The sequence below is a fragment of the Mycotypha africana genome (assembly GCF_025528875.1).
Source record: "Mycotypha africana strain NRRL 2978 chromosome Unknown BDF20scaffold_4, whole genome shotgun sequence".
Classification (NCBI taxonomy): domain Eukaryota; kingdom Fungi; phylum Mucoromycota; class Mucoromycetes; order Mucorales; family Mycotyphaceae; genus Mycotypha; species Mycotypha africana.
The window spans coordinates 224,075-247,752 of NW_026515728.1; the positions used below are offsets into that span (position 1 = coordinate 224,075).

The following is a 23,678-nucleotide window of genomic DNA, read 5'->3' on the forward strand; positions in this document are numbered from 1 at the left end:
ATCCTTAACAAATGAAAGCAATTTCTCAGACACGGTTTCAAATTGCATATTTCTGCTTGGTCAGTTTCCTATCTTCTTTTACATCATTCTGAAGAAATCAGAAAATAAAAAAATAATAGACAAATAGATCACGTATACATTATGAAAGAATAGCATGAATTTCATGGTCATTAAATAAAGTAAAAAGGTTTTTTAGACGAGAGGTAGATTGAAAGGTCTTTTTTTCTACTTTTTTTTTTTTGACGTGAGTGAATGAATGAGTATTACGTTTTCTTTAAAAAAAGAATATCTTAATTTGTAAGACCATGTCAAGTTCGCAACAAACCCATGCAGTATTACCTCATCTGCCGAAAGGTATGGCTATGCCGAATGTTCAAGTGACCCATCATTCACGCAGTTTGATGATGCCCGGTCAAAAAGCTCTTCCTGCCGCAGATTGGCGTAACGATAACAACGACGAAAATCAACAAGGACAGTTAGTCCCTTTGAATCAAAGCAACAGAGTCGATGATAGCAGCAACAGAATGGTGGCTACCAAGCAAGGTCTTCCTTGGACTGATCGTCAGGATAACCTCAATTTGGAGCCTGGTCAAGACCCTCCTCCTACGTTCAGTGCTCAACCAAGGAGACTCAGTACCCTTCGTCATCCTGGAAATGCCAAGACTAAACAGATCTACCGTATGGACAACTGTTTGCATCCTGTAGATATTTTGTGTACTCGTCTTGAATCCTGGAGAATAGCCATCAAAAATATGGTAAGTTCAACGGGGGGTCCACCTTTAAAAAGGGGATGACATTTAAGGAAGAGTGGTCATGTGTGTGTGTGTATCAAGTAACCGTATCTGTTTTTTGTAATTGATCCTCCTCCTCCTCTATGCATTATAGGTTCAATTGTTCAAAAAAATCGCTGCTGTCGAAGCACAAACGGCCAAAGGCTATATCAATGCATCTAAAGTCGTTGCTGTTCCGTTCGAAAACTCCAATGGACAGTTCTTGGAGCCTGGCCGTGGCGGCGTGCAAGATGTTTGGGCCTCCCTTCGTGATTACACCATGCAACATGGAATTCTACGTCATGAATCGGCCGGTTATATTGAAAAGTCGGTTATTCCTTCCCTTCGTGCTATTAAAGAAGACATCAGACAAATGATTGCTTCTATCAGCAAGGATAAAGGCCTTAAAAATTCTCACATTTTCGATGGCCGTATGCATGTGGATCGACAAATTACCCGGTTGGATAAAGGCATACAGCATTTCCAACGTGCTCCTTTACAAGCGAATGAAAGTGAAGATCCCTTCATGCTGAATTTGAGCATTATTCACAGTATTCGAGGCCTCTGTGACCGTGAAAACGAGCTTCATGATAACATTATCACCTTGCAGAAGGAAACCGGTATCTTTGAACAAAAGATTATTGAAAATGTGCGCCATACTATCCACAACTTCCAAGAATGGAGGATCCAAAATAAGTTGGAGGTCCCAGATTACCTGGCTAGAGTGATGGACCACTTCGATCAAGTCAAGCCTGGTACGGAATGGAACGAATTCATTCGTCGTAACCAATACAATCTATTGTCAGAAAACTCTTCTTACAAGACTGAGCAAATGGTTGACTATCCTAACAAGAACAGCAGATATTGTCGTGCTGTAAAGGTGGGTCCTCTTCATCACAAGTCTGGTGCATCCGTAAGAGGCTGGGTAGAAGGCATGTACATTCTTACACCAGGTAAATAAAAGGCATCAATGTTCATTCAAACGGTGCGACGAATGGAATCCATAGACATGCTAATGAAACCACGATCCCCTTCTCCATTTTTTTATTTTTATGTGAACTACTAGCTGGCTTCTTACACGGTTATAAGACTCCTCAACAATTCCAAAATAATCCCACCGCTCCCAGTTACTCCATCTTTGTTCCTCATTGTAACCTTGACCGAAATGATTCTGATGATTCTATTGAGCTCCGAGGTAAAGAGAAACGTTCTGCTCTCGGCTTGGGTACCCACCATGTCTTCCGTGCTAGAAACAGACGTGAGACTCAAGAATGGTTTGATGCTTTGGCTCATACATGCGATCAGTTCCGCGCAGTACCTTTATTGGAAAGTCATGATCAGCATCAATTCTCAAGAGCACCTATCCATCGTGAACTCCCTCCTTTGCCTCCTAGTGCCTTGCCTAAAAAAGAAATTGAAGGTGGTCGACCCACCGCCGGCGCCATCGAAAGTGGTCCTAGTTATAGTAACCAACAATTCACGGATCATGATCGACAGCAGCAAGGTATGGGTGGTCAGACGGCGCCTGGTGCCATAGGCGCTGCTGCTGTACAAAGAGGCGATATCGGTCGCGTTCTCGATGATCAAGATCCAGTATTGGAAGGTGAAGAAGGAAGTTACACGACGAATATGCCTCGTGACCCACAAGCCGATCACACCATGAGTAGAGGCATCAACAACCCACCTTCATCACAGCAGCGAAGCAATAGCATGAATCATACTACTGCTGCTGCTGGCACCTATGCTCCTCATCCTGCCACGGCCGTCTCTGATCGGAAACCCATCCAGGGCGGGAGGCCAAGTGAAAACGGGACAACTTATGGTGAAACAGGCATTCCCTTTACGAATACTACTACCGCTGCTGCTACTGCTACTGATGTTAACGGACCTAAATATCTCGCAACACAACCGCATCAGCCATCTGCCTCTCATTGGGAGACACCATCGAACGCAAGCGGCGGTGTTACTGGAGCCCGACAAGGCATTAGCAATCAACAACAACAAAGGAGAGATATGGGTGAATTCAACACGCAAGGGGAACTCTTAGATCGTGCCACCAATCATCAAACGTTGGTAGCTTATGGTCCTTCAGGTCTACAAGCACAATCACAACCTTTGGATAGTAGTCGATTGCAAAATAAAGGTACACCCGTTTCCCATGGTGCCGACGGTGCCAACAAGGAAAATAGGCAAGGTACTTCAACAAATGAACAAGTCTTTGCTGCCTATGGGCCAGCGGGTCTCCAAGGACAACCCTCTTCTTCGAGTCGATTAACGGACCATGATCGTTCTATTGGCGGCACTGCACGAACAGGCCATCATAACGCATCTCCAACCTCCTCCAACGTCGGTCATGATCCCATTACTGCTGCCTACGGTGCATCTGGCCTTCAAGCACAATCGAAGCGCTTAGCTGATCATCAAGACACCCATGCTCCCTCTGTAAATAATAATCAAAAATCTGGAACACCAGACACATCAGAATTAAACCATGCTACCAATGCAACAGTCTTTGCTGCTTATGGTCCCTTAGGATTACAAGCAGATGCTGCACCCTTGAGTGGTGCCGCTGCAACGAAGAGTGGTGCTATCCCCGCCTCCGGTTTTTCGACTGCTCAAACAACGGGTGATAGTCATCAGTTAGCTAATGCAACGAATGCAAATCTGTCATCTGCTTACGGTGTCTCAGGCCTTGAACCTCAAGCAAAATCCTTGTCAACGCATCGACAGGATCATTCTACTACGGGTGTTTCTAACTCGATGACTGGCAATAAAACGCCGGATAGCACTCAGTTGAATCATTCTACCAATGCAAATGTTATTTCTGCCGCTTACGGCCCCTCAGGTTTACAAGCTGATTCTCAACGTTTAGGTGCTCCTACAAGCTCAGGAAGCGGAACAACAAAAAACCTCGCCAAGGAAGGAACCGGCGATTATGATGGTTCAGCGCCTGTAAATACTACCAATGAGCAAGTATTTTCTGCTTATGGAGCTTCTGGTCTCAATGGTCCATCAGCAAATGCGAAGCAACCCAGCAAGCAGGGTTCTTGGACAGAAGAAAAGCCAATAAGTCGTACCGGATATGTAGCGAACGTCAACAATGAGCAAGAAAATACTTCAGCCTCAACATCATTAACGGGAAAGATCAAGAATATGTTTGGATACGGTGATAAAGAAGAAACGCATCTCAACACGAATTTCGCGGATGAATACAATTCTGCCAACCATTTAGGTGCTCAGGACGGTGTTCATCGTCAAACGAGCCACGGCCGTCATCCTATGACGCCTCATCAACATCATGGTGTAGGTATTATTATGGATGATGGACGTAAGGCCAGGGAGGTTCCAAATGACGGTGATTATTACACAAATAGTGAGGATGATGGCTTTTTCATGCAACTCGCTAAAGAGCAAATGGGAGCATCAGAGTCAAATGTTCCTGTGAAGCCTAGTACAAGGTTCACTACAAATGCTAATATTGGAGCTGCCGATGATTATGAAAGGACTGGCACACCACCCATTGCTGTACAATAGCTCTCATTTTTCTGTTACGGTTTTTTTTTACTTTTGTATATTGTTATTCTACCTCATTCGATTGCATATTTACTTTATACTTATATTTTTACTATTCAATTCTTTGGTTTTTTTTTTTAATCAGTTCAATAAAAGTTTTCGTCCCATTTTTAATACGCAAACTGTAAAAACTTTCTTTTATGTCTTGAAAAAATGAACAACTTGGGAGTAATACGCCGGAGCCCTTCTATATTAAGTAAGATGAAGGATGACGGCTCCAGTTCATCTATTTCATCCATTAGCGCACACTTGATGGCATAAGCACAACAGATACGGAGACAGATTTTGAATTTTATGCTGTTTTGCTTATTTATTTCTCACTGATATATTATCCTTAAGACTCTACTATGCTTATCCCCTATTTTATGATAGTTCAGCAGCTTTTTGATATAAACTGGATACAACTTTATCAACTTGCTTCAGAGTTTCAAGAGCTGTTTCATAGGTTTTATCTTCTTCAGGTTCCTCAAACACAATTAAGCAACCAGCGCCTTGATCAAGAATACCATGGAATTTTTTATCCAAAATCATTTGTGATAACTTTGCTTCGACTTGTTGTGTAGGTAGTTTTACCATTTCGGCAATATGGCTGATTTCGACGCGAGAGAATGGTTCAATAATACGAACCAAATTTTGCTCTAAAAGTGTATCATATAAGGCTGCAAGTTGTGTACGAATGATGGGATCGTTGTTCAATTCATTTGTGTAAGTTGCTAAAGCTGTTTCAAACTCTTGAAGGTTTCTATTTTTGTGTGCATTGGCAACTGCCTTCATTGCTTCAATTTCCGGGCCAGCATATCTCAATGCTACCTTTCCTCCAATGATAGAGTGAACATCTTCTGTCTATATTGATGCATATAACAATTCATTGTTACTTGCCGGTTTACATACACACACACACACACACACATTTATACATGTACTTATGCAGTCCCATGGCTTTCCTATTTAAAGATCACTTACCAAATTTAGCATAATCTTACACAATAGCATATATTTCAAAGCTAAAATAGCCTTAGGATCTTCCTGACTAGAGTAACCTTCAAATGTTTCAAAAAAGTAGGAGTAAGCTGTCTTATAATCCTTTTCTTCAGCGTGGAGAACGCCAGATTGCATGTCCAAAGCAGCTTGTAATAATGGTGGACAATAAATTGAATTGGCTGAAGTACGTGCAGAGGTGAGCGCAGCTCTGGCTTTTGGGATGTTTCTCAACGCGTGACAGACACGACTTTCGAGTAGCTGAACTTCGACAAGTACCATCTTATCATCCAAACGTTTCAATTCCTTCAACAACTGAGCGATCAAATTCAATGATTCGTGATACATCTTATTTTCCAAATAGAGAGCTACTAAACGAGTCTCAAGTGCTTGTTTCAAAAACATACGCTTCTCTTCAATACACCACTCAATATTCTCCTTGCAAACTTCGATTTGAAGTGGTAAACAGTTGGGAATATCGCTAAAGTAGTCAATAAGTGTACGAGCTAGTGAAAGATAAGAGTTAATATACTGATGGCAGATCCGCTCATCTAAATGAATAGCTTACTCAATTTGGCAGTCTTTGCTTTGGCAATGGATAGCATGAAAGGACGTGATGAGCGAATAAGTTGTGCAAGTTCTTGAGGTAATCTACAATGACGGTATTCGTTAACACGCAAAACTAACTTCATTGTTGGCATTGACACTGTCATCGACTTTACCGAAGGTCTCTGTAGACCTGACCTAACTGACCAAGTGCATATTCCTTTTCTCTTGATACTTCGTCTGATGTAGAGTTTTCGTTCAAAATGGCTTTATAAGAATTGACAGCTTCTTCCAACTTTTTGCTCTCTTTTAACGCATCGATCTGTTCTAATCTAGCAGTTGGTGCGGATTTAGTTGTAGCAGTGACCATTATTTCAAAACGTAAGAATTGTTAAAATGGAAAAAAAAAACAGAGTCGTGTTAAAGGCTCGCAATTTCACGTTGCTTTTAGAAAGATTCGATAACTCAGACTTTTGCTTGAACTTTGTCCTTGTCGGGAGGTCTGTTGAGCTCCACACTTAAATGATGCCCAGCTTAATACGAATATTATGCTTACGCGTTCACAGTCACCGGGTTGCCAAATTGCCGAAGCTCAAATGATATGCTTATTGTAGCCCAACCAATGCTGACTTTGGTTTTTAAAAAAAGCAAAAGAGAGAGAGCTGCCCGCTTTCTTTTACGCGTGCTGCTTACAGTTACAACCTTTTCTTTCCATTCTAAAATTCCAGACACAAATAAAACAAATGACCACCGTAATTGAAGAAAATACAGTTCCCAACATTCCTGACCTTACACTCGCAGTAACATATCAAGCCAAACTCATATATTACACCTTATTGTTCCGAACTAAGTTTTAGTAACTTTTCAATTTTAGCACTACCGCTTTATCTTAAGTCATGGTCCAGTTGATTTGAGAGAAGATGCTAAACAAAAACTTTTTGAAAAAATCAAGAAAAATAGTAAGTACTGCCTATACCCATACGAATAATAAGAAACTAATCGATTCTCTTTTACAATTTTTGAAAAGAAATGGGACCCTTCTACAAATTGATGGTGGAGGAATTACAAGAACCACTCGATCAATCTCTATACGACTCTATGACTGCTGAAAACGAGCAGGAATTACAGAAATTTGATGAAAAGGCAGCTAATGCAGTACAAAACGAAGGAGAAACTGAAGTGAATGAAGCTTTATTAGCGAAAGCAGACTATTATGCCAAGATTGGCGACAAAGTAATATTCAATAGTGTCATCAAACTGCTCGAAGCGAATAATTGACCAGCTTATTATCTGTATGTAGGAGAATGCTCTGTCAGCATACGAAGCCTTATTGAAAAGATCAATCACATTGGGTACTTCTATAGATATTGTATTTACCCTTGTTCGTATCGGCCTTTTCTTTGGAGACAACAAATTAGTTCGCTCAAATATTGAAAAGCTTAAAGAACTCATTGAACAAGGCGGTGATTGGGATCGACGTAACAGATTAAAGGTCTATGAAGGCGTGTACCTCATGTCCATTCGCGATTTTAAGGGTGCAGCCACGTTGTTTTTGGATACACTCAGCACTTTCACCAGCACAGAAATCTTTTCCTATCAAGACTTTGTCAAATATGCAGTTTTAACAAGTCTGATCAGTATGAAGCGTGTTGATATAAAGAAGAGAGTATGAATCTTTGAAAAGTCAAAAGAATGAATGAACAAAAGAAGGGTATTAAACGGAATTCCCCAACTATAGGTCTTGGATGCGTCAGAAATTTTGGAAGTTATTTCTGATATCCCTCATCTTGAAGATCTTATGGCCAGTTTATACAATGGCAAGTATGCTCAATTCTTCCGTTCTTTAGCTGAAGTGGAACAAATCCATCTGCGTACATCTCGTTACCTCTTACCACATTTGCGCTACTACATTCGTGAGATGCGTATTTTGGCATATGCTCAGTTATTAGAAAGCTACCGATCTTTAACAGTGACGAGTATGGCGCAAGCATTCGGTGTGAGTGAAGAATACATTGATCAGTAAGTTTACGATCTTATTTTATCCGACAATGAAAGCGCACTCATTTGCTTCATACCTCTCCAATAGGGATCTCTATAAATTTATTGCTGCTGGACGTCTTAACTGTGTTATTGATAAAGTAAACGGCATTATTGAAACAAACAGACCCGACGCAAAAAATGCACAATATCAAGCCGTCATCAAGCAAGGCGATGTTTTATTGAATAGAATTCAAAAATTGAGCCGAGTTATTGATGTTTAATGGAAAAAAGTTATCTGATTCAACAATAAATATAAGCTTATATATACACCTTATATGATGATCTAACATTTAGCATGTGCTCTTTTCGTCTCATTCTTTCCTGTTTAAACAGTCAAAGCATTTTTTGCTGAAAAACTCAGACTCAGAAAAAAAAACCAAAAAAAAAATCAAAAACCATGAGTCTTTGCTTGTATAATACTCTGTCAGTAATGGCAATATCTTCCAGCGGTTTAAAGCCTCGACAAAAAGTAAGACTTTTCGTTTACTGTTAACATATCAAATCTAGGCTTATGAAAAATAATTTTTGCTAAAGTTGAGTCAACCTTATCCGAAACAAGAAATTATTTCACATGTCTAATAAAGCATATGTCTTTGTCACTTCCAATTCAATTTACGATTATTGCTAAGGGCATTTTTTCTAATAAGTTTCATCCCTCTCCTTCTTCTTTTCATCTTTTCTTACGCAAAAGCCATTGAGGTATACAGTGTTGCTCCCTTTTTTTCGTGTTTTCTAAATGGACCTGTTGAATAAACCAAATCCAGGGTCTTGTATAACGAATGAGAATAGCACAATGATTGACTGCCAATTCAAACCACGACTATCACTTGAAGAGAAAAACAAGGTATGCCAATAGTCGAGATCAAAGCTAGTGAAGAGTGATAACGAGCTTTGCATTAACGGAGTATTACAAATGCATTGAAGACAACATTATTACGAGACCAGAATATTGATACCAGTCCGAAGACTTCGAGGCCGTATTTTACAATAGACATACACGACTATGAGAATTACAGATTTTTGTCTATACATAACAAAAGCAAAGAACCTGATTTCTTTATAAGAAAGCTTTCTGAAGATTTTGCTTATAAGAAAGTTTCTATAAAAACTTTAATTGCACTTGAACTACATATGAAAACATCACCATCAAGGTAATGAAAATTTTCCAGGTCTGCACCTCGACGGGAAAGTAAGAAAATCTTACTTGTATTGAATTAATATACCTCTATAGATGGGTATTCAAATTTATCAACATGAGAGGTGTTTTGTTCTTGATGAATTCACTTATTCGTCACAGACAAGAATTCGCAAAGTCACCAGAGTTAGAGTACAATCTTCTTAATTGTCTAAAAGCTCTCATCAGCAATTCTGTATGTATACCCGTGCAATGATATTCCCAATTATGAAACAGAAATATATTAACAGTACATATTTTTTGCTTTTTGCCAAAGGTTGGTGTGCATGAATTTTTGAATCATTCTGACTACATAAAAGAGATTATTCGTAGCATTGATTCAGAGCATCTACACTGTAGAAAATTAGTTTGTGAGATTCTCGTGTTTTTATGCTGCTACAAGCAACCTCAAGGACAATTAGCCGTTTTGAATGCCATGAAAAACCTCTCATCCAAAAGCTCTCCGAAGAATAATTCGTTTTCAATATGGATAAGTTCATGGAGGCAGGTTGTGGTTTCCAAAGCACTTCCGGAGAGCGAGGAATGTGAATACTCAGTAAGTGATGAGCAGCTGCTGTTTCTTAGTACAAAGTGAGACTAACATGGCCTTTTTGTCTCATGTAAGCTATACAATATGATGCTAGTGAACGCGATTTTGAATGCTGTAACTCAGTCAGCTATACGTAGCGAATTCAGGAGGCAGATGGATACTGCAGGGTTGAGCATCATTTTGAATAAGGCATATCGGAATCAGGAAATATACAAACAAATTGAGGAGTACTATACGTTAGCTCAGAAAGATCAACAACAGCAGCGACAGCATGAAGATGAAAATGTGATATCCGAATCTCAATCAAATGAACAGCAATTGATGGATAGACAGTCGTATAAGCAGAGCAAAGCAGTGATAACGCGGTCATTACCAGCAAAAAAGATCAGAGGCAACAATAAACGGGTGTTTAAAAGTTTAATAGATCCTCACTATATATTCGAGACATTGTTGGAAATAGTCGAAGGAACGCAATGCTATGACCATTTACTAAACCTTTTACAAAGTATCTTGCTTTACACCAGTATGAGCGATAATAATGATAAGATAAATTACTTTAGAAATATTGACCTATTCGTCAATTGGCAAAACCAATCGCCCGCGCTCAACTCGAATTATGACGATTTTACGATAATGAAAGTGGATGGTGAGATGATTGAAGAGAAGAATAAGAAAATTGAAGCGTTGAAAGCAGACCTTGACAGTTACAAAAAGCTTTATCAGCAGATGGTAGATGCATCCTATCCAGAAAAAAACGGAGTAGAGAAAGAAAAAGAAACTGTTGATATTATTGAGGAGAAGAATGAGAAAATCCAGTCTTTAGAAGACTTATTAGCAATGTCTAAAAATACTGTGTCAACACTCCAACAAAAGCTTCAAGAGATTCAGCGAGAGTACGAGAATAACATTTCACGGTTGGAAGGAGAACTGGACAAGTTCTATAACATTGTTGAGTCAGACTATAATAGCCCTGTGTATGCAAATCAAGAAGATACAGAACTTGTAATCAAGAAAGAAGATTTTGCCAAGTCCTATGCTAGAATGCTCGCGCGTAATAATTTAGAAAAGAATTCAGCAAAAGGACTTGCTGAAAGCTCGAAGGTAGAGTCAAACGCAATACAAGGTGTCGAAAAGCAGTCTCTATCGATGGTAAAATTTTAATTGTTTTTCAAATTATACTATCAAAATCATTTACCTGTATTATGGGTAGGCATTACCTGATAATAGACGATCAACCGCTATGGGTATCACAGAAGAGTTCAAATCTCAACTTGCCCAGCAGTTTTCAGCGAGCAGTATATCCAATCTTATTTCAGATTCGGCCAAACGTAGACGACAGCGCTCAAACACATTTTCTAGTAGATATGCTCATCAGTATTTAATACCTGATGAGGATAGCCTCGTATTGCAACAACAAGAAGCAAAAGCTTTCAAGATTTCCCCTGTGAAGGTTTATCCTTCTTCTAAATACGCTGAATCCTTCATCACTGAACCCTTCCAGGGTTTTGAGGATATCAGTCCTCAAACTACAATGGGGAAAACTCCTGAGCGACTGTTTAACCGATTAGAAGCTCATAGAAATATAATTCAAAAAGACAGGCGTACTCCAAGAGAGATGATGATAGGAGGAATAACGACCGCATCTTCGTTACTCCATAACGAACTGTCTCCGGCATCAACGTCTACAGACAGTATCTTTTCTGATGATTCATTGGAAGACCATATTATACCAACCTCTTCATCATGCACTAGTTCAGTTACTAGTGACACTACTTATTGGTCGCGCCCTTCGTCACCCATCAATGGTTGTCATGAAAATTCTATAAATACGGCAGAGGAATTAACAATTAGTACTAAACCAACAGCCGTGTCAACAGCAAAAGCGCAATCGGATAATGATGTTCTGATCAACGATGACAACTGTAAGGACAAAGTCGCACCATTTTTTTCACCGCCCTCAAAACCTTCCCATACAGCAGTTGATACCAGTGATATACCGCGATCAACCAGCGAGGTACACGCTAATCTAATACTATCAACATTTGCAGCACCGCCTCCGCCTCCGCCTCCACCTCCACCTCCACCAATGCTGGGTACTCATTCTTTCAATAAAGCGTCTACAGCGACTTTACTCAATCTTAATAGAAAGCCAATAAGTCGGTATCCGAATGTGAAAACTCGTATAGTTCAATGGCAAAAACTGAATAAAGACAGTATAAAGTCAACTATATGGAACGAGTCACTAGAAAATTTGCATCAAATATCAAAATACAACGGAGATACCAACAATAACAATAATGAAATAAATCTCGAGAATACATTGGATCGAGCAGGGGTATTTCAAAAGGTGGAAGAAACTTTTGGTCAAGTTATGAATACAAACAGCTCATCAACAGATAGCCAACCACCCCTTGAAACTGTTACGATGATGACAAATTATAAAGATGCTTTGCATACTTTACTGCCGGCAACGTCAGAAGCAGTTACAGCGGCTGTCATTGATGGAGAAGAAAGGCAAAAATGGCGCAAGAAGGATGAAGAAAAAATCATGCGTATTTTGGATTCTCAAAAAGCAGCCAATATTACCATATCTGTGCTTACGAAACTCAAACAATTTGAAGTGGAGCAAATTGTGGATATGATTATGAATTTGGAGACAACACACTTTGATGAGGTAATGTTGGTAAACTTGTTGTCGAATTTGCCAACATATAATGAAATTGAAAAGATGCGCGCAGCGACAAACTATGATGGAAAAACAAGCTGTACAAGCGCCTATTTGAAGAAGAAGATAAGCAAGCCAGACCTATTCTGCCTGGAGGTTTGACTTACTAATATACAAGAGGAAAACCAAAAAAAAAACCATGTACATCCATAACTTATTGATGTTTATCCTATGTCTTGACTTAGGTATTGAAAATACCAAGGTATACTGAGCGTATCAAATCAATGCTATTGAAGATCAATTTTAATGAAAGATATACACATATTACCAAAAGTATGTCAAGTATAATGGAGGCTTCGACTGCACTCCGTCATTCCCATGCTTTCAAGGAATTTCTTAACGTAAGCAGTGCTTGTATAACATACCTAGAGATTATTGGCTTATATACATCTTTATCTTCAATGACTAGCTTGTTTTACTCATCGGAAATTTCCTCAACGGCAATAATCTTCAAGGCGGCGCATTTGGTATTCGTGTTGCCAGTATCAATAAGGTAATGCAAGGACTACAAGCACCCTATTGAGCATAAGAAGTATGCTAACCAAACTTATATGTTATGGTATAGCTGATTGATACAAAATCCTTTTCAAACGATACAACCTTACTTCATTTTATTATTGAAATGATTGAAACACAATTCCCTGAGGTTTCCAGACCCCTTATACCCGACCTCAGCTTTTGCTCAGATGCTTGTAGAGGTGAGGATTGAGCAGAAATTCCTTCCAACAGAAATCGTACATTCATCATCTTTCCATTGTCGATTTTATTAGTTACTATGAACGATCTCATTTATGACTATAACGAACTCAAGGCTGATTTGGAATCTTTAGATAATACTTTAAAGTATCTGAATCTCACAATTACAGCGGATAAGGTCTTTTATGATAGCATGGAAAAATTTTATGATAAGGCAATGACAAAATTCGATCAACTTGAAGTGCGATATACATCTATGGACGTGGCATATAAAGATGTCTTGACGTATTTTGGTGAAAATCCAACCACGACGAAACCGGATAAGTTCTTTAGCATTTTTGCAAAGTTTACGTCAGATTGGGAGGTAAAGAAATCATTCAGATGTGGACAGCAAAGTGTAATCTTCATTAAAAATTTAACTTTCTTATTTAGTATGCCAAAAAGGATATAATGATCAAAAAAGAAGAGCAGGAGCGTATCAATAGAGTCCACCGATTCGAAGAAGAGCGAAAGAAAATCAGAGCAGCAAAAGCGCAAGTCATTGAAAATTGACTTGTGTTATACTAATTATAACTTGATTTGTATATAATATATATCCTACTTTTCTATCGACCTGTCATTTTCATCATACATTTATTATTTGCCTAATCATCCCATTGATTCTAATGGATGAGAACTTTCTTTACCTTTATGATAACACAGGTTTTTCGCTTTAATAAAGATCAGGCAAAGAAAGGTTTTCAGGGGATTATTAGGTAAATAAAACTACATACACATAAATAATTAAACTCTGGTGAAGGAACCAGCTTCAATACGTTGATTTAAACAATAACCATTAAAACAATTCGCATTTACGGTTTAAATGATTTTCGTTCCTATGAGGGGCTACGAAGAAAGTACATCAATTTAACGGTTCATAACAAAGGAAGAGCTAAAACAGAAACATCCGTTTGGACACGCCCCTATTCTTGATGCTTGTTGTATTTGTTTATATGATAAAGCCTGAATGTTGAAGCAGATTAATGATGCCAAAGTATACTGTTGGCCAACTGTCGAACGAGTGATGCTTCCAACGCCATATTTGATTCGTCGATAAATATAGAAGAGCAATTGCGATTCACATCTTATCCACTAGGTTTCTTTCAGTGTGAGGCGGTTGGTGAACTGGTCGTAGTGTAAATACTAAGAAGTAGGTAGTCGAAAAATAATTACTTGAATTGTCTAAATTTGGTTAAATAAAAATACCATTTTTATATAGGAACGTCTAAATCAAAAACCGAAATTACTGCAGTATTTCTTGCAAATTCCTGCAACTGCTCCCGGATTATAATCGGTTGTTCTCTTCAACTACTTGTCAAAGCTTTTTACGAATAGATGTCCAATATTACCAGTCAAGCTCCAGAAATTGAGCACGCCATTGAAGTTAGAGACCTTTACTTCGATTATGGTGGACCTTCGATCATTGACCACCTCGATCTTACTTTAGATGCGGGTCATCGCTGCATTTTAGTAGGCGCCAACGGGGCAGGCAAAACTACGTTATTACGTATTCTGGCTGGTAAACGCATGCTGCATAACAATCATGTCAAAGTACTAGGAAAAGATGCATTTATAGAAGCGCCACAGGTAATGTATTGTACTGTAAGAATACGCAGATAGATTTATGCAAATGCAAACTGATTATGGGCATAACAGGGTGTTACCTATCTGGGAACAGAATGGGCCAACAATCCAGTGGTGAAATCGGATTTAACAGTCGATTATTTACTAAAGAGTATGGGAAGTCACCGTTGGCCTGAAAGAACTCAAGAATTGCTTACAGTATTGGATGTGAAAACAACATGGCGTTTGCATCAAATATCGGATGGCCAGCGTAGAAGAGTGCAATTAGTGATGGGCTTATTACATCCATGGAAGCTGCTATTGTTGGATGAAGTAACAGTCGATTTAGATGTGCTCGCAAGAGCTGATTTTTTGGCATTTTTGAAAAAGGAAACAGAAGATAGAGGTTGCACGATTGTAAGTCCAGCCTTTGAATATTTGCGAGGAAAAAAAATCAAATAAAAGAATGATAGATTTACTGATATGTTGTTTATAACAGGTTTATGCCACACATATTTTTGATGGATTAGGAGACTGGCCAACACATATCGCTCACGTAGCTGATGGTAGGGTATTAGCTTTACATAACGTCAAAGACGATGTATGGCCCGAATTAGATGCTATTAAAGCAGAACACAGAGAAAAGGGACTACTAGATTCACCTTTGACCAGCCTTTGTCTCGGTTGGCTCAGAGAGGATAGAGAACGACTAAGAAATAGAAAAAAACTGGACCCAGCAACAGGTCAACCTCATACCAAATGGGATGATTTAAGTGAAGATATGAAAAAGAACGGGGATAAGTTTTATAATTATTGGAAGGAAAAACAGTAAAGACAAATCATTAAAGCCTTCTTTTCATATAAAAAAAAAAATAAAATAAAAAATCATGTGCTTTTTTGCATGCAAGTGCATGTACACACGCACGAGCAGCTTTTTTTTTATGCGTAACCTTTCATTTCAGTTCAACGATCAGTTTTTTTCAAATTTCGTATCCTCAACTACAGTTATTAAAGTCAGAATATCAATAAAGATTACCTCTTCTTCTTTTCAAATCATTTCAGTTTTTGCGCCTCAAAGTTATACATCATAACTGTGTGCATAAGTTACAATAAAGTATCCTTTAAGAAATATTAGTATTTAGAATCTACAATAATTATTCGATAGACAGTATTATATCTTCTCGACAGTTTAGTAATGAACTACAATGGCAAAAGCAATATCACTCCAGCACAGCCTAAAGCAGTTTTCAAAACAATGATAAGGGCATACGGCATAGGCTGGGCTGCTACCACTGTACCAGCCATCTCATCGCTACTGTTTCGAATAATATTAAATAGACAACAAGATAATAAGAGCCGACTTGCTTGCATTCAAAAAGCCTGTCTTGTCACTCTACCTCACATTTTGAAAGATAGCATATTACGAAATGGATTCCCATTGCTATTGGCTGGCGCCCTAAGTGGGCACCATTTTTTGTTACAGCAACAGCAACTTGCGCAAAAAAGCATCGCGAATGCTTTTACTCAAGCTACGACAACAGCGACGACCGAGTGTGTTTTGAATAAGTACAGAGACAGCAAGCCATCATTTGTACGACTCAAATCGCAAAAATCAGCTTTCTTTTTATCTGCATTCATATCATTTTGTTTTGTTCGCCGATTGTTCCCCAGTATCAAAACATTGGACTTGACATTGTTTGCGCTGGTACGTGCAGCAGACGTTTATGCACATCGAATGTACGCATCGCCAAAATCAAGGCAAATTGTACCGGAATGGATATTAGAATACGGAAATGTTGGTGTATTCATGTTGGCCTGTGCAGAAATTATGTACACATGGTTTTATCGACCGCAAAAATTACCAAGGTATTCTCAAATTTCACCGTTAAAGAAATTAAAAAAAGAAGTTGAAGTAATGACTCTATCCCTGCCTGTGTTAGATCATATGCACGATGGATTACAGACATGGCAGGAATTGACGAAAGACTGAAAGCGTTCCTGAGAATGGTAAAGCACAACGAAATCGTTTACGGTGTAAGTCTGCTATAAGTTTATTATCAATAAGAATACGGACAATACATTTGTAAATAACCCGAAAGCAATAGAAAGATACAGGTTTGAGCCACTTCTTGTATAATTATTGTGACGAACTGAAACTACCACGATCATTCGGAGACCCCTTGACGGGCAGAGTTCACTGCGCAGTAGCACATGAGGGTAGCCGATGGGGTTGTGAAGTCAATGCCCTAAGCCGGTTTTTGAAAGGATTTAAAAAGATTTTCACAGTAAGATCAAATAATTTTCTCTACATAGAAAAAAACGAGTGTGCCTGATTTTAATGCTGTACTTTGCAACAACAGGTCAATTTATTTCTCCATTTTGCTCCTTTGTTATTCTTTCGTACAAAACAGCTGGTACACAATCCAAGCAGATGGATTGTCCATGCACTGATTGCGACGGTCCGGTCTTCCGCGTTTTTGGGTACATTTATTGCTATTATTTGGTATTGCGTCTGCCTGATTCGCACTCGTATCGGATATAGGTTGCTCAAAATTCCTCAGCAAAACTTAGATTCAGTAGCGCCTTTGATTGGCAGCATGCTTTGTGGTCTCTCGTTGCTGATAGAGAGTAAACACAGACGGGGTGAAATGGTCCTCTACGTGGTACCTCGTGCTTTATTTTCGTTCATGGAACGCATGCTACCGCAGAGAATGAAAACCGGGTTCATGGCAGAAGTAATAGAAAATATAGTCTTTTCAGCATCCGTGAGGGTATTGTTAGCTGCTATGTACCATGATACAGCTATGGTCAGACCATCGATCCGTGGTTTATTGTCATGGATTTTAAAGGACGAAATCAAGCAGCAACTACAAGTACACGCTGACGGTGAGAATGCCATTGCAGACGATGCAAGTAGTGACGTTGAAACCCTTGGTATGAGTAGCAAATGTGAGGGAGAAAAAGAAGAAGACGTTGACAGCGAAGAAGAAGAGGCAGAGATAGAAATACACTTGGAAATTTTGAAAAGAAAGAAGGTTGCCCATTAAAATTGTTTTAAATGCAGGCTCAACTGCATGATTTCTAATACAAGTGATATGGAACACAAGCCACCAAAAATACCAAATAAAGCACATTCATGTATAGAAAGAAAAGGGAAAAAAGAGAAAGGTATAGAATACACACACATGTGCATTTTTTTTTATTTTTTTTTTTATTTTTTTTTTTTTTTGCTGTTGAATACGAAATATTTCAATTTATTCTTTTGTTTAATTTTCAAACTTTCAACTTTTTTCTATACTTTTCTTTCCTTTTCCTTCCTTTTCCTTTCATCATTGCATTCTCTTATACCAGATAAATACTCAGAAATGACTACTATTCTATATTTCAATAATAGAAAAGACCAGAAATCGCAACCATTTCCATATGATCAACAGCATAGTTTACCCTCTCCGCCCGATTCTACTTCCTACAGCAGTAGCAGTGATGGAGATGATTACACTACTATATCCGATAATAACCAAATCGAAAGACACCGGCATGTGGAGAAACTAAGCATTTTCAACCTTAAAGAGTTACCAACTATGAATTTACCAGAAAACTATACCATTGACCATTCAATCATTCAACAAAAACAACAAAATAATAAAGGTAGTCGCGTGACATGGTCGGAGAAAAAGAAACAAAAGATGAATGATAATAGTGAGAGTACAGTTGTTCAAAAAAAGAGGAAACGCAGCCATTCTGCATCATCAACAGCATCTTTTACAGCAGAAGTATCTTCAACAGCTTCTACAGAAATAGTCAATATTGAAGAAGCAGAGGAAGTAGTAGATGTAGTTGAAGACGAAGGAGACGGAAATGAGCACAGATGTCGTGACTGTGGTAAAGTGTATAAACACTTGAATTGCCTTTTTAAACACCAATGGGAACATACAGAGCAATGGGAATATACATCTTCCTTTCTCTTAACAAAGCATCAACAAGTCCAAATGCTAGAAGCTGCTTCCATCTTACTAAATATGAAAAATAGAAAGCATCAACAACATAAGCCACTATTAACCAACAAAAAGAGAAAACGAAATGCTGTTCATCCTTTAAAAGTATGATTTTTCTTTGATTTAACTGGTTTTTTTTCTCCTTTCTAGAAATATGATATAGTATGCAATCACAAAAAAACGTCTCCTTTTCATTTCTTTTACACATTTTTCAACACAATTTACGCATAGCTAACTTTTCTTGTTCCTGAATTTTTTATATTTTTTTGTCTACCCCATATTTTTTCTGTTTTTTAAGAACAGCAATAAAATCTATTGGCTAATCCTTTGGTTACAAAGGTCACAAAAACGCGCATTGACCTTCACACGTTTTTTAATAAAATGTGTGATGAGTGTACATAGAAATATAAGATAACGTATTCCTCATATTCATTTACTTGTATCAAAAGCGGACGTAAAAATTACTATGAACTGTTCATTTTGTGGGCCACGACTAACTAAGGTAAGTCTCATGCTTTCTTTGTTCCATGACCGCCCAATCATGTATTATAGTCCTCGTTGGATAAATATAGGTATGGCAAGCGTCAGCTGGATTAGCTTTCGTTGTCGAAATAACTATTACAGTGTTTCGCATTTGAAAAAAGCAGGTTTTCATAAAAGCAATCAAGAAACATGCTTAAACATTTGATCAGTCAATACAATTGTTCAATTGCTTTGTTATTCATTTGAATTTTACTAGAAGGAAATGAAGTAGAAAATTACATGGTGTGCTATAGAATATGTAAAAAAAAATTTCAAGAAGGAAGAAAAAACTAATGTCTATATTTGCAACCGTTGGTTACTAGATATTTCAAACTGACGGCTGCACAGGAAACTGTTGTGACCGGTTGTGATAGCTGTAAAACCTAAAGGTTATTCCCCTGCGTAGCAGTGGGACATTTCCCTCATGCATATCAAGAAAATTAATTAGGATGGAAGCAAGACAAGGAAAACTTGTTTGCTGATATAAGAATGTGAAACTGAGAATAGGTATCATATAGGTGATGGTTAGACTAGCCTAATACAGGGTTCAGAGACTTACACCACACTTCTAGACTGATCTCCATTTCCCAAACGCAATTATCTCTTCCTTTCAACAGAAAGTAGCTTATGGCTTTCAGTACGTCAACACAGTTGTTGATGTTTACTTTGACTTGTGTAAGGAAAGTTATCGGCAGGAACCCTTTCAACATTAGAGACTCGCTATTCGTTAAGCATCAATATTCTGTTTCTTTTATATTTGCAGTTGCCGTGGAGAAGAGATTAATTCATCCATATCAAAGATCAGCCCACCCAAATCAATTGTAAAGAAACAAATCTCTATAGCCTTTAAGAAATAGTTTATCAAGTCTACAAACATGATTAGTTTTCACTGAGAAAAGCAAATATCTATTTTTCTATCATCATTGTACATATTATTATCCACGCCTTCTTACCAAGGAATCGTCCTTTATAATTCTTGTCATTCTGCTTTCTTTTGGCATTGTACTTTACTGAGACACAAACCTTATCCACTCATGCTCTCCTTTTCTGTTCTTCTACATTACTATGTGCTCCATTGGCTTGTTTTAAAAAAAAAATTTTTCTTCATAAATTGCCATAGTCCTAAATACTTTGCTTTTTCTGTTCTTCTGTTGGTTTGGTAAAGATTCTAATCGTTAGCTATTCACAATAAAGCGAGCCGGTTAATCCTAATAAGTCAGACGGTCATTGCCTTTCTGAAAGGCACAATAGTTAATAGCCTACAAATCTAAATGTTACCAATGTAGCAATTAGTTTTAGTTTTAGCTTTCGATCTGTTGGATTGAGACAAGCAATAGCAGCACTACAGAACATATCATTGTTGTCTTTTTCACAACAACTGAAATATACGCTGATTAGCTTAAAATTGTCAAAATAGTGAAATTATCAGTATTGATAACTCTATAGTCATGACAATAAATATTTGTTGTATAGGCTTGTATATGTGATAAACAAACCTCTTATCAATATCTATAGTTGTGAATCTGCTGAGTTCCATTGAACGACTACCAAGCTTGGTAGAGTCTCGATAAAAAAATTGCGACGGAAACGAATATAATAAAGCAAAACACACAAGAAACTATTAGGAACAAGAGATGGAAAGAAGCCAAAGACAAAACTAACTCTACATCGGACAAAAACAATACGATTGAAACACTATTAAAAAGACTGCAGAATCACGTTGAACATACCTAACAACAAAATCATAACGCGTTTTTTTATTTCCTTTTTTTGATCAACAAAGGCGGAGTATACATTTCACGCCTTTCTGCTTGATTCACCCCTTATTTAATAAAAGTGGAAACACAGTGCGTTCGTTTTTTTGTTTCTAATCGTTAATCGATCAGTGAGTTAGTGAAGCGTGAAAGTTCATTTAGACTATATTACAAGAGACAAATATTACTTACGCATTATTGCACAATGGACTTCAAAAGTCTTTCCCAATACGATGATGTCCTGACTGATTATTTTGTGGATAAACTCCATTTGTGGTTCAATACTACGCGCATGAATGCTTCTATGGATTGTACCTTTGATGAACGTGATGAAGCAATCAGAATCATTCAAAAGGATATTCTGGTAAAAGGATCTACATCTGTTGCTGCTAAAAATGCTGCTGCCTCGTTCTTAAAGTAAGTAAAACGTAAAAACAATTCTGTCGATTATGTTCGTATTAGAAACTAATATTCCCATTGTCTTAGACTTCCCTACTTTAAGAACCTTACCAAAAATTATAGCCAAACAGAGCTTAAAAACTTTAAACACCACCTTAGTCTTTACTTATACATGTAAGTACTTTGAAGGTTGCTTTTTAATGTGTATGAATTGTCCTCAAAATTCTCTAACCAGCATTTATCCTTTTGCAGGTTTTCCCCCAGAGCTGGCTACGAGATAGCTTCCACCGTCAGGTATACTGGTGAAATGGAAGGTTGCGTTCTTGCAATCAGAGACTGGCAAGCTGGCGAGAAGGTTTCATGTTGTGTTGGTACTGTTGCCATACTTTCTGAAGAAGATGATCAAGCGTTACGCGATGAAGGACGTGACTTTAGCGTCATGATCTCCACAAGATATAATACTGCACGCTTATTTCTTGGTCCCGCCAAATTCATGAATGTGAGTGAGCATGGAAAAATACTTTAAAATACTTTCAGTAAATATTAATATACCTGTCACTTTGAAAATAGCATGATTGCGAAGCTAATTGTCGCGTACGTTTCCAACGTTATTGCCCCCTCTCTGTTCCTATAAGTTAATTACTCTTTATATTTTGCTTAATAGTTTGTTGCGGAAGGTAGCAGAGTGACCTTTTATACTACCAAACCGATCAAATGTGGCGAAGAAATGACTGTGTTCTATGGAGATCATTATTTTGGTGATGGTAACTGTGAATGCCGCTGCGCATCATGTCAGAGGTAAACACCCTTCCAATCTATTCATAGTTTATATTAATGGGCTAACAGCTTTACAGTAATCAGCGCGGTCATTACGCACCTCCGCTCAGTCAGGCATCAACTACAGGAGATAGTAGCCATTCGTTAACGCCTACAACCCCAAACAGCGATGAGAGTCCTCGTCGTAGAAGTTCAAGAAAAAGAAAGGCTGTTGATTATGCAGGTAACAAGAGCTCATTAATTGACTCTCATCAGCTATACTAAACCTTTTTTTTTTTTCTTGTAATTTAGACTTCTACGTCATGAAGAATAACGATAACTATTTCGGTGAACCTACCCCAAAAACAAAAAAACAGAAAAAACAGCAGAATGTAGTTGTCGATGATGAAAGTTCAAGCAAGCAGTCGAGATCATCCGAGCCAAAAGACAAATCCCCCTTGCTCGCTCAAGTTAAGAATGAAGGCATTATTGATATAACCAACACGATACCCCAGCATAACTCGAATCAAAATGTACCTCCTACAAGTCCTCTCCGGAGCAAAACCAGAAGTAATACACACGCAGAAATGGACCTTTCCTTTATCTGCCATGGAACAGAAAACTGGCTTTATATGCCTGTAGTTGAAGACCCTCAAAACTTCACAACATGCAAAAGAAAAAGACAACAATTAGATGAAGAATTATCTACATACAAGAAAATATGCAAAGGCTTGGATCCTGACATTAAAGAACACGTCTTGGTACCTGATCCGCCCCTCTTTTCGTTTGCTTTTAAATCTAATCCCAACATCTCCAGTACTGAAAGTACAATTAATCTCTCCTATGTCGTTCCACCCAACCTACCAAAGCCTTCTATGGTTGACGATCAATTCGATCAATGGCTAGATGAACAGTCAGATCTATCCTCTGTAGGAAGCGTTTCTGAAGAACCTACATGCTGTGATCAGGTACATGAGTTCAAGGTAGTTTACACACCTAATAATAGACCCATGTGTTCTCGCTGCTTCAGGCATCAAAAGATCTTTTGTTCACCGTGGCCTTTACGACTGGTCAAAGGGAAAGAATAAGCCATATTCTTTCTTTACGTCTTCGATATCCTTTACAATATACCCCTCTAATAGTCGATCCTTGCCATACTACTACACCATCTACACTATCTTAAAATGAATATTCATTTGTTAACAATCAACCTTTTTCAAAAATTAAAACCTTTGGTTTGTTAAAAGTTCTATAATAAATTTGCTTTATCGAGTTTTGAATGCATTTGATTGTAATCTTGTTCGGCACCGTATAAAATTTAGAGATATTTGCAGTGCTAGGCAAAATTTGCTTCAAATAAACTATACTGTTTATTCATGCAGTTTTCGTGTCATCGGAAAGTTACAGTTGAGCGGTAACATACTATCAACGCCAGCCTCACTTTATTCAGTATCACGGATATTGATGCAGGTACATTTTTTACTTGCTGACTATCGAAACAGACACTCAGATCTACGTCAATTTTTCTTCTAATTCCTACTACTTCTAATACTGTAATAAAGATTGCTTTAGTTGAATCATCCCTGAACCTTCGTAAC

The 23,678-nt window shown here is 38.1% G+C and overlaps 8 protein-coding genes across 8 annotated transcripts; 7 read left to right on the forward strand and 1 right to left on the reverse strand.

The window, feature by feature from the left end:
- Positions 1-203: 203 nt before the first annotated feature.
- BDF20DRAFT_862594 (uncharacterized protein) lies at positions 204-4,382 on the forward strand. The gene is made up of 3 exons (XM_053080615.1): positions 204-755; positions 886-1,723; positions 1,837-4,382. Exons 1-3 carry the CDS (start codon positions 306-308, stop codon positions 4,302-4,304), a joined length of 3,756 nt encoding a protein of 1,251 aa, XP_052936891.1. The 5' UTR covers positions 204-305; the 3' UTR covers positions 4,305-4,382.
- Positions 4,383-4,603: 221 nt separating this feature from the next.
- Positions 4,604-6,341, reverse strand: BDF20DRAFT_419353 (PCI domain-containing protein). The gene is made up of 4 exons (XM_053075410.1): positions 6,044-6,341; positions 5,890-5,972; positions 5,307-5,827; positions 4,604-5,186 (listed from the first exon to the last, which is right to left on the reverse strand). The coding sequence occupies exons 1-4, from the start codon at positions 6,235-6,237 to the stop codon at positions 4,707-4,709; spliced, it is 1,278 nt and encodes a 425-aa protein (XP_052936892.1). The 5' UTR covers positions 6,238-6,341; the 3' UTR covers positions 4,604-4,706.
- Positions 6,342-6,498: 157 nt separating this feature from the next.
- On the forward strand, positions 6,499-8,507 carry BDF20DRAFT_862601 (26S proteasome subunit RPN7-domain-containing protein). The gene is made up of 6 exons (XM_053080616.1): positions 6,499-6,667; positions 6,742-6,826; positions 6,895-7,100; positions 7,168-7,533; positions 7,606-7,886; positions 7,954-8,507. Exons 1-6 carry the CDS (start codon positions 6,611-6,613, stop codon positions 8,126-8,128), a joined length of 1,170 nt encoding a protein of 389 aa, XP_052936893.1. The 5' UTR covers positions 6,499-6,610; the 3' UTR covers positions 8,129-8,507.
- Positions 8,508-8,643: 136 nt separating this feature from the next.
- On the forward strand, positions 8,644-13,604 carry BDF20DRAFT_911934 (uncharacterized protein; the record flags this gene model as incomplete). Its single annotated transcript, XM_053083898.1, has 11 exons — positions 8,644-8,751; positions 8,832-9,058; positions 9,139-9,277; positions 9,359-9,637; positions 9,707-10,780; positions 10,842-12,452; positions 12,542-12,697; positions 12,766-12,849; positions 12,922-13,054; positions 13,127-13,416; positions 13,485-13,604. 11 exons carry the CDS (start codon positions 8,644-8,646, stop codon positions 13,602-13,604), a joined length of 4,221 nt encoding a protein of 1,406 aa, XP_052936894.1.
- Positions 13,605-14,426: 822 nt separating this feature from the next.
- BDF20DRAFT_817682 (P-loop containing nucleoside triphosphate hydrolase protein) lies at positions 14,427-15,486 on the forward strand (the record flags this gene model as incomplete). The annotated part of the gene is made up of 3 exons (XM_053077282.1): positions 14,427-14,678; positions 14,748-15,071; positions 15,154-15,486. The coding sequence occupies 3 exons, from the start codon at positions 14,427-14,429 to the stop codon at positions 15,484-15,486; spliced, it is 909 nt and encodes a 302-aa protein (XP_052936895.1).
- Positions 15,487-15,538: 52 nt separating this feature from the next.
- Positions 15,539-18,127, forward strand: BDF20DRAFT_862618 (uncharacterized protein). Its single transcript, XM_053080617.1, has 5 exons — positions 15,539-16,520; positions 16,595-16,688; positions 16,760-16,939; positions 17,015-17,822; positions 18,049-18,127. The coding sequence occupies exons 1-4, from the start codon at positions 15,850-15,852 to the stop codon at positions 17,699-17,701; spliced, it is 1,632 nt and encodes a 543-aa protein (XP_052936896.1). The 5' UTR covers positions 15,539-15,849; the 3' UTR covers positions 17,702-17,822; positions 18,049-18,127.
- BDF20DRAFT_834363 (uncharacterized protein) lies at positions 18,020-18,760 on the forward strand (the record flags this gene model as incomplete). The annotated part of the gene is made up of 1 exon (XM_053078730.1): positions 18,020-18,760. The coding sequence occupies one exon, from the start codon at positions 18,020-18,022 to the stop codon at positions 18,758-18,760; it is 741 nt and encodes a 246-aa protein (XP_052936897.1).
- A 2,256-nt stretch (positions 18,761-21,016) lies between these two features.
- BDF20DRAFT_419578 (uncharacterized protein) lies at positions 21,017-22,231 on the forward strand. The gene is made up of 5 exons (XM_053075411.1): positions 21,017-21,342; positions 21,412-21,498; positions 21,577-21,823; positions 21,895-21,918; positions 21,989-22,231. The coding sequence occupies exons 1-5, from the start codon at positions 21,131-21,133 to the stop codon at positions 22,124-22,126; spliced, it is 708 nt and encodes a 235-aa protein (XP_052936898.1). The 5' UTR covers positions 21,017-21,130; the 3' UTR covers positions 22,127-22,231.
- Positions 22,232-23,678: the final 1,447 nt, after the last annotated feature.

Coding starts and splice junctions, on each gene's coding strand:
- BDF20DRAFT_862594 (XM_053080615.1), top strand. CDS start 306: ATGTCAAGTTCGCAACAAACCCATGCAGTATTACCTCATCTGCCGAAA. Junction 756..885: donor GAATAGCCATCAAAAATATG/GTAAGTTCAACG, acceptor TATGCATTATAG/GTTCAATTGTTCAAAAAAAT. Junction 1,724..1,836: donor CATGTACATTCTTACACCAG/GTAAATAAAAGG, acceptor GTGAACTACTAG/CTGGCTTCTTACACGGTTAT.
- BDF20DRAFT_419353 (XM_053075410.1), bottom strand. CDS start 6,237: ATGGTCACTGCTACAACTAAATCCGCACCAACTGCTAGATTAGAACAG. Junction 5,973..6,043: donor CAGGTCTACAGAGACCTTCG/GTAAAGTCGATG, acceptor CCGTCATTGTAG/ATTACCTCAAGAACTTGCAC. Junction 5,187..5,306: donor GTAAGATTATGCTAAATTTG/GTAAGTGATCTT, acceptor GCATCAATATAG/ACAGAAGATGTTCACTCTAT.
- BDF20DRAFT_862601 (XM_053080616.1), top strand. CDS start 6,611: ATGACCACCGTAATTGAAGAAAATACAGTTCCCAACATTCCTGACCTT. Junction 6,827..6,894: donor TGAAAAAATCAAGAAAAATA/GTAAGTACTGCC, acceptor ATTTTTGAAAAG/AAATGGGACCCTTCTACAAA. Junction 7,887..7,953: donor AGTGAAGAATACATTGATCA/GTAAGTTTACGA, acceptor CCTCTCCAATAG/GGATCTCTATAAATTTATTG.
- BDF20DRAFT_862618 (XM_053080617.1), top strand. CDS start 15,850: ATGAACTACAATGGCAAAAGCAATATCACTCCAGCACAGCCTAAAGCA. Junction 16,521..16,594: donor CGACCGCAAAAATTACCAAG/GTATTCTCAAAT, acceptor TGCCTGTGTTAG/ATCATATGCACGATGGATTA. Junction 16,689..16,759: donor ACAACGAAATCGTTTACGGT/GTAAGTCTGCTA, acceptor CGAAAGCAATAG/AAAGATACAGGTTTGAGCCA.
- BDF20DRAFT_419578 (XM_053075411.1), top strand. CDS start 21,131: ATGGACTTCAAAAGTCTTTCCCAATACGATGATGTCCTGACTGATTAT. Junction 21,343..21,411: donor GCTGCTGCCTCGTTCTTAAA/GTAAGTAAAACG, acceptor CCATTGTCTTAG/ACTTCCCTACTTTAAGAACC. Junction 21,919..21,988: donor ATTGCGAAGCTAATTGTCGC/GTACGTTTCCAA, acceptor TTTGCTTAATAG/TTTGTTGCGGAAGGTAGCAG.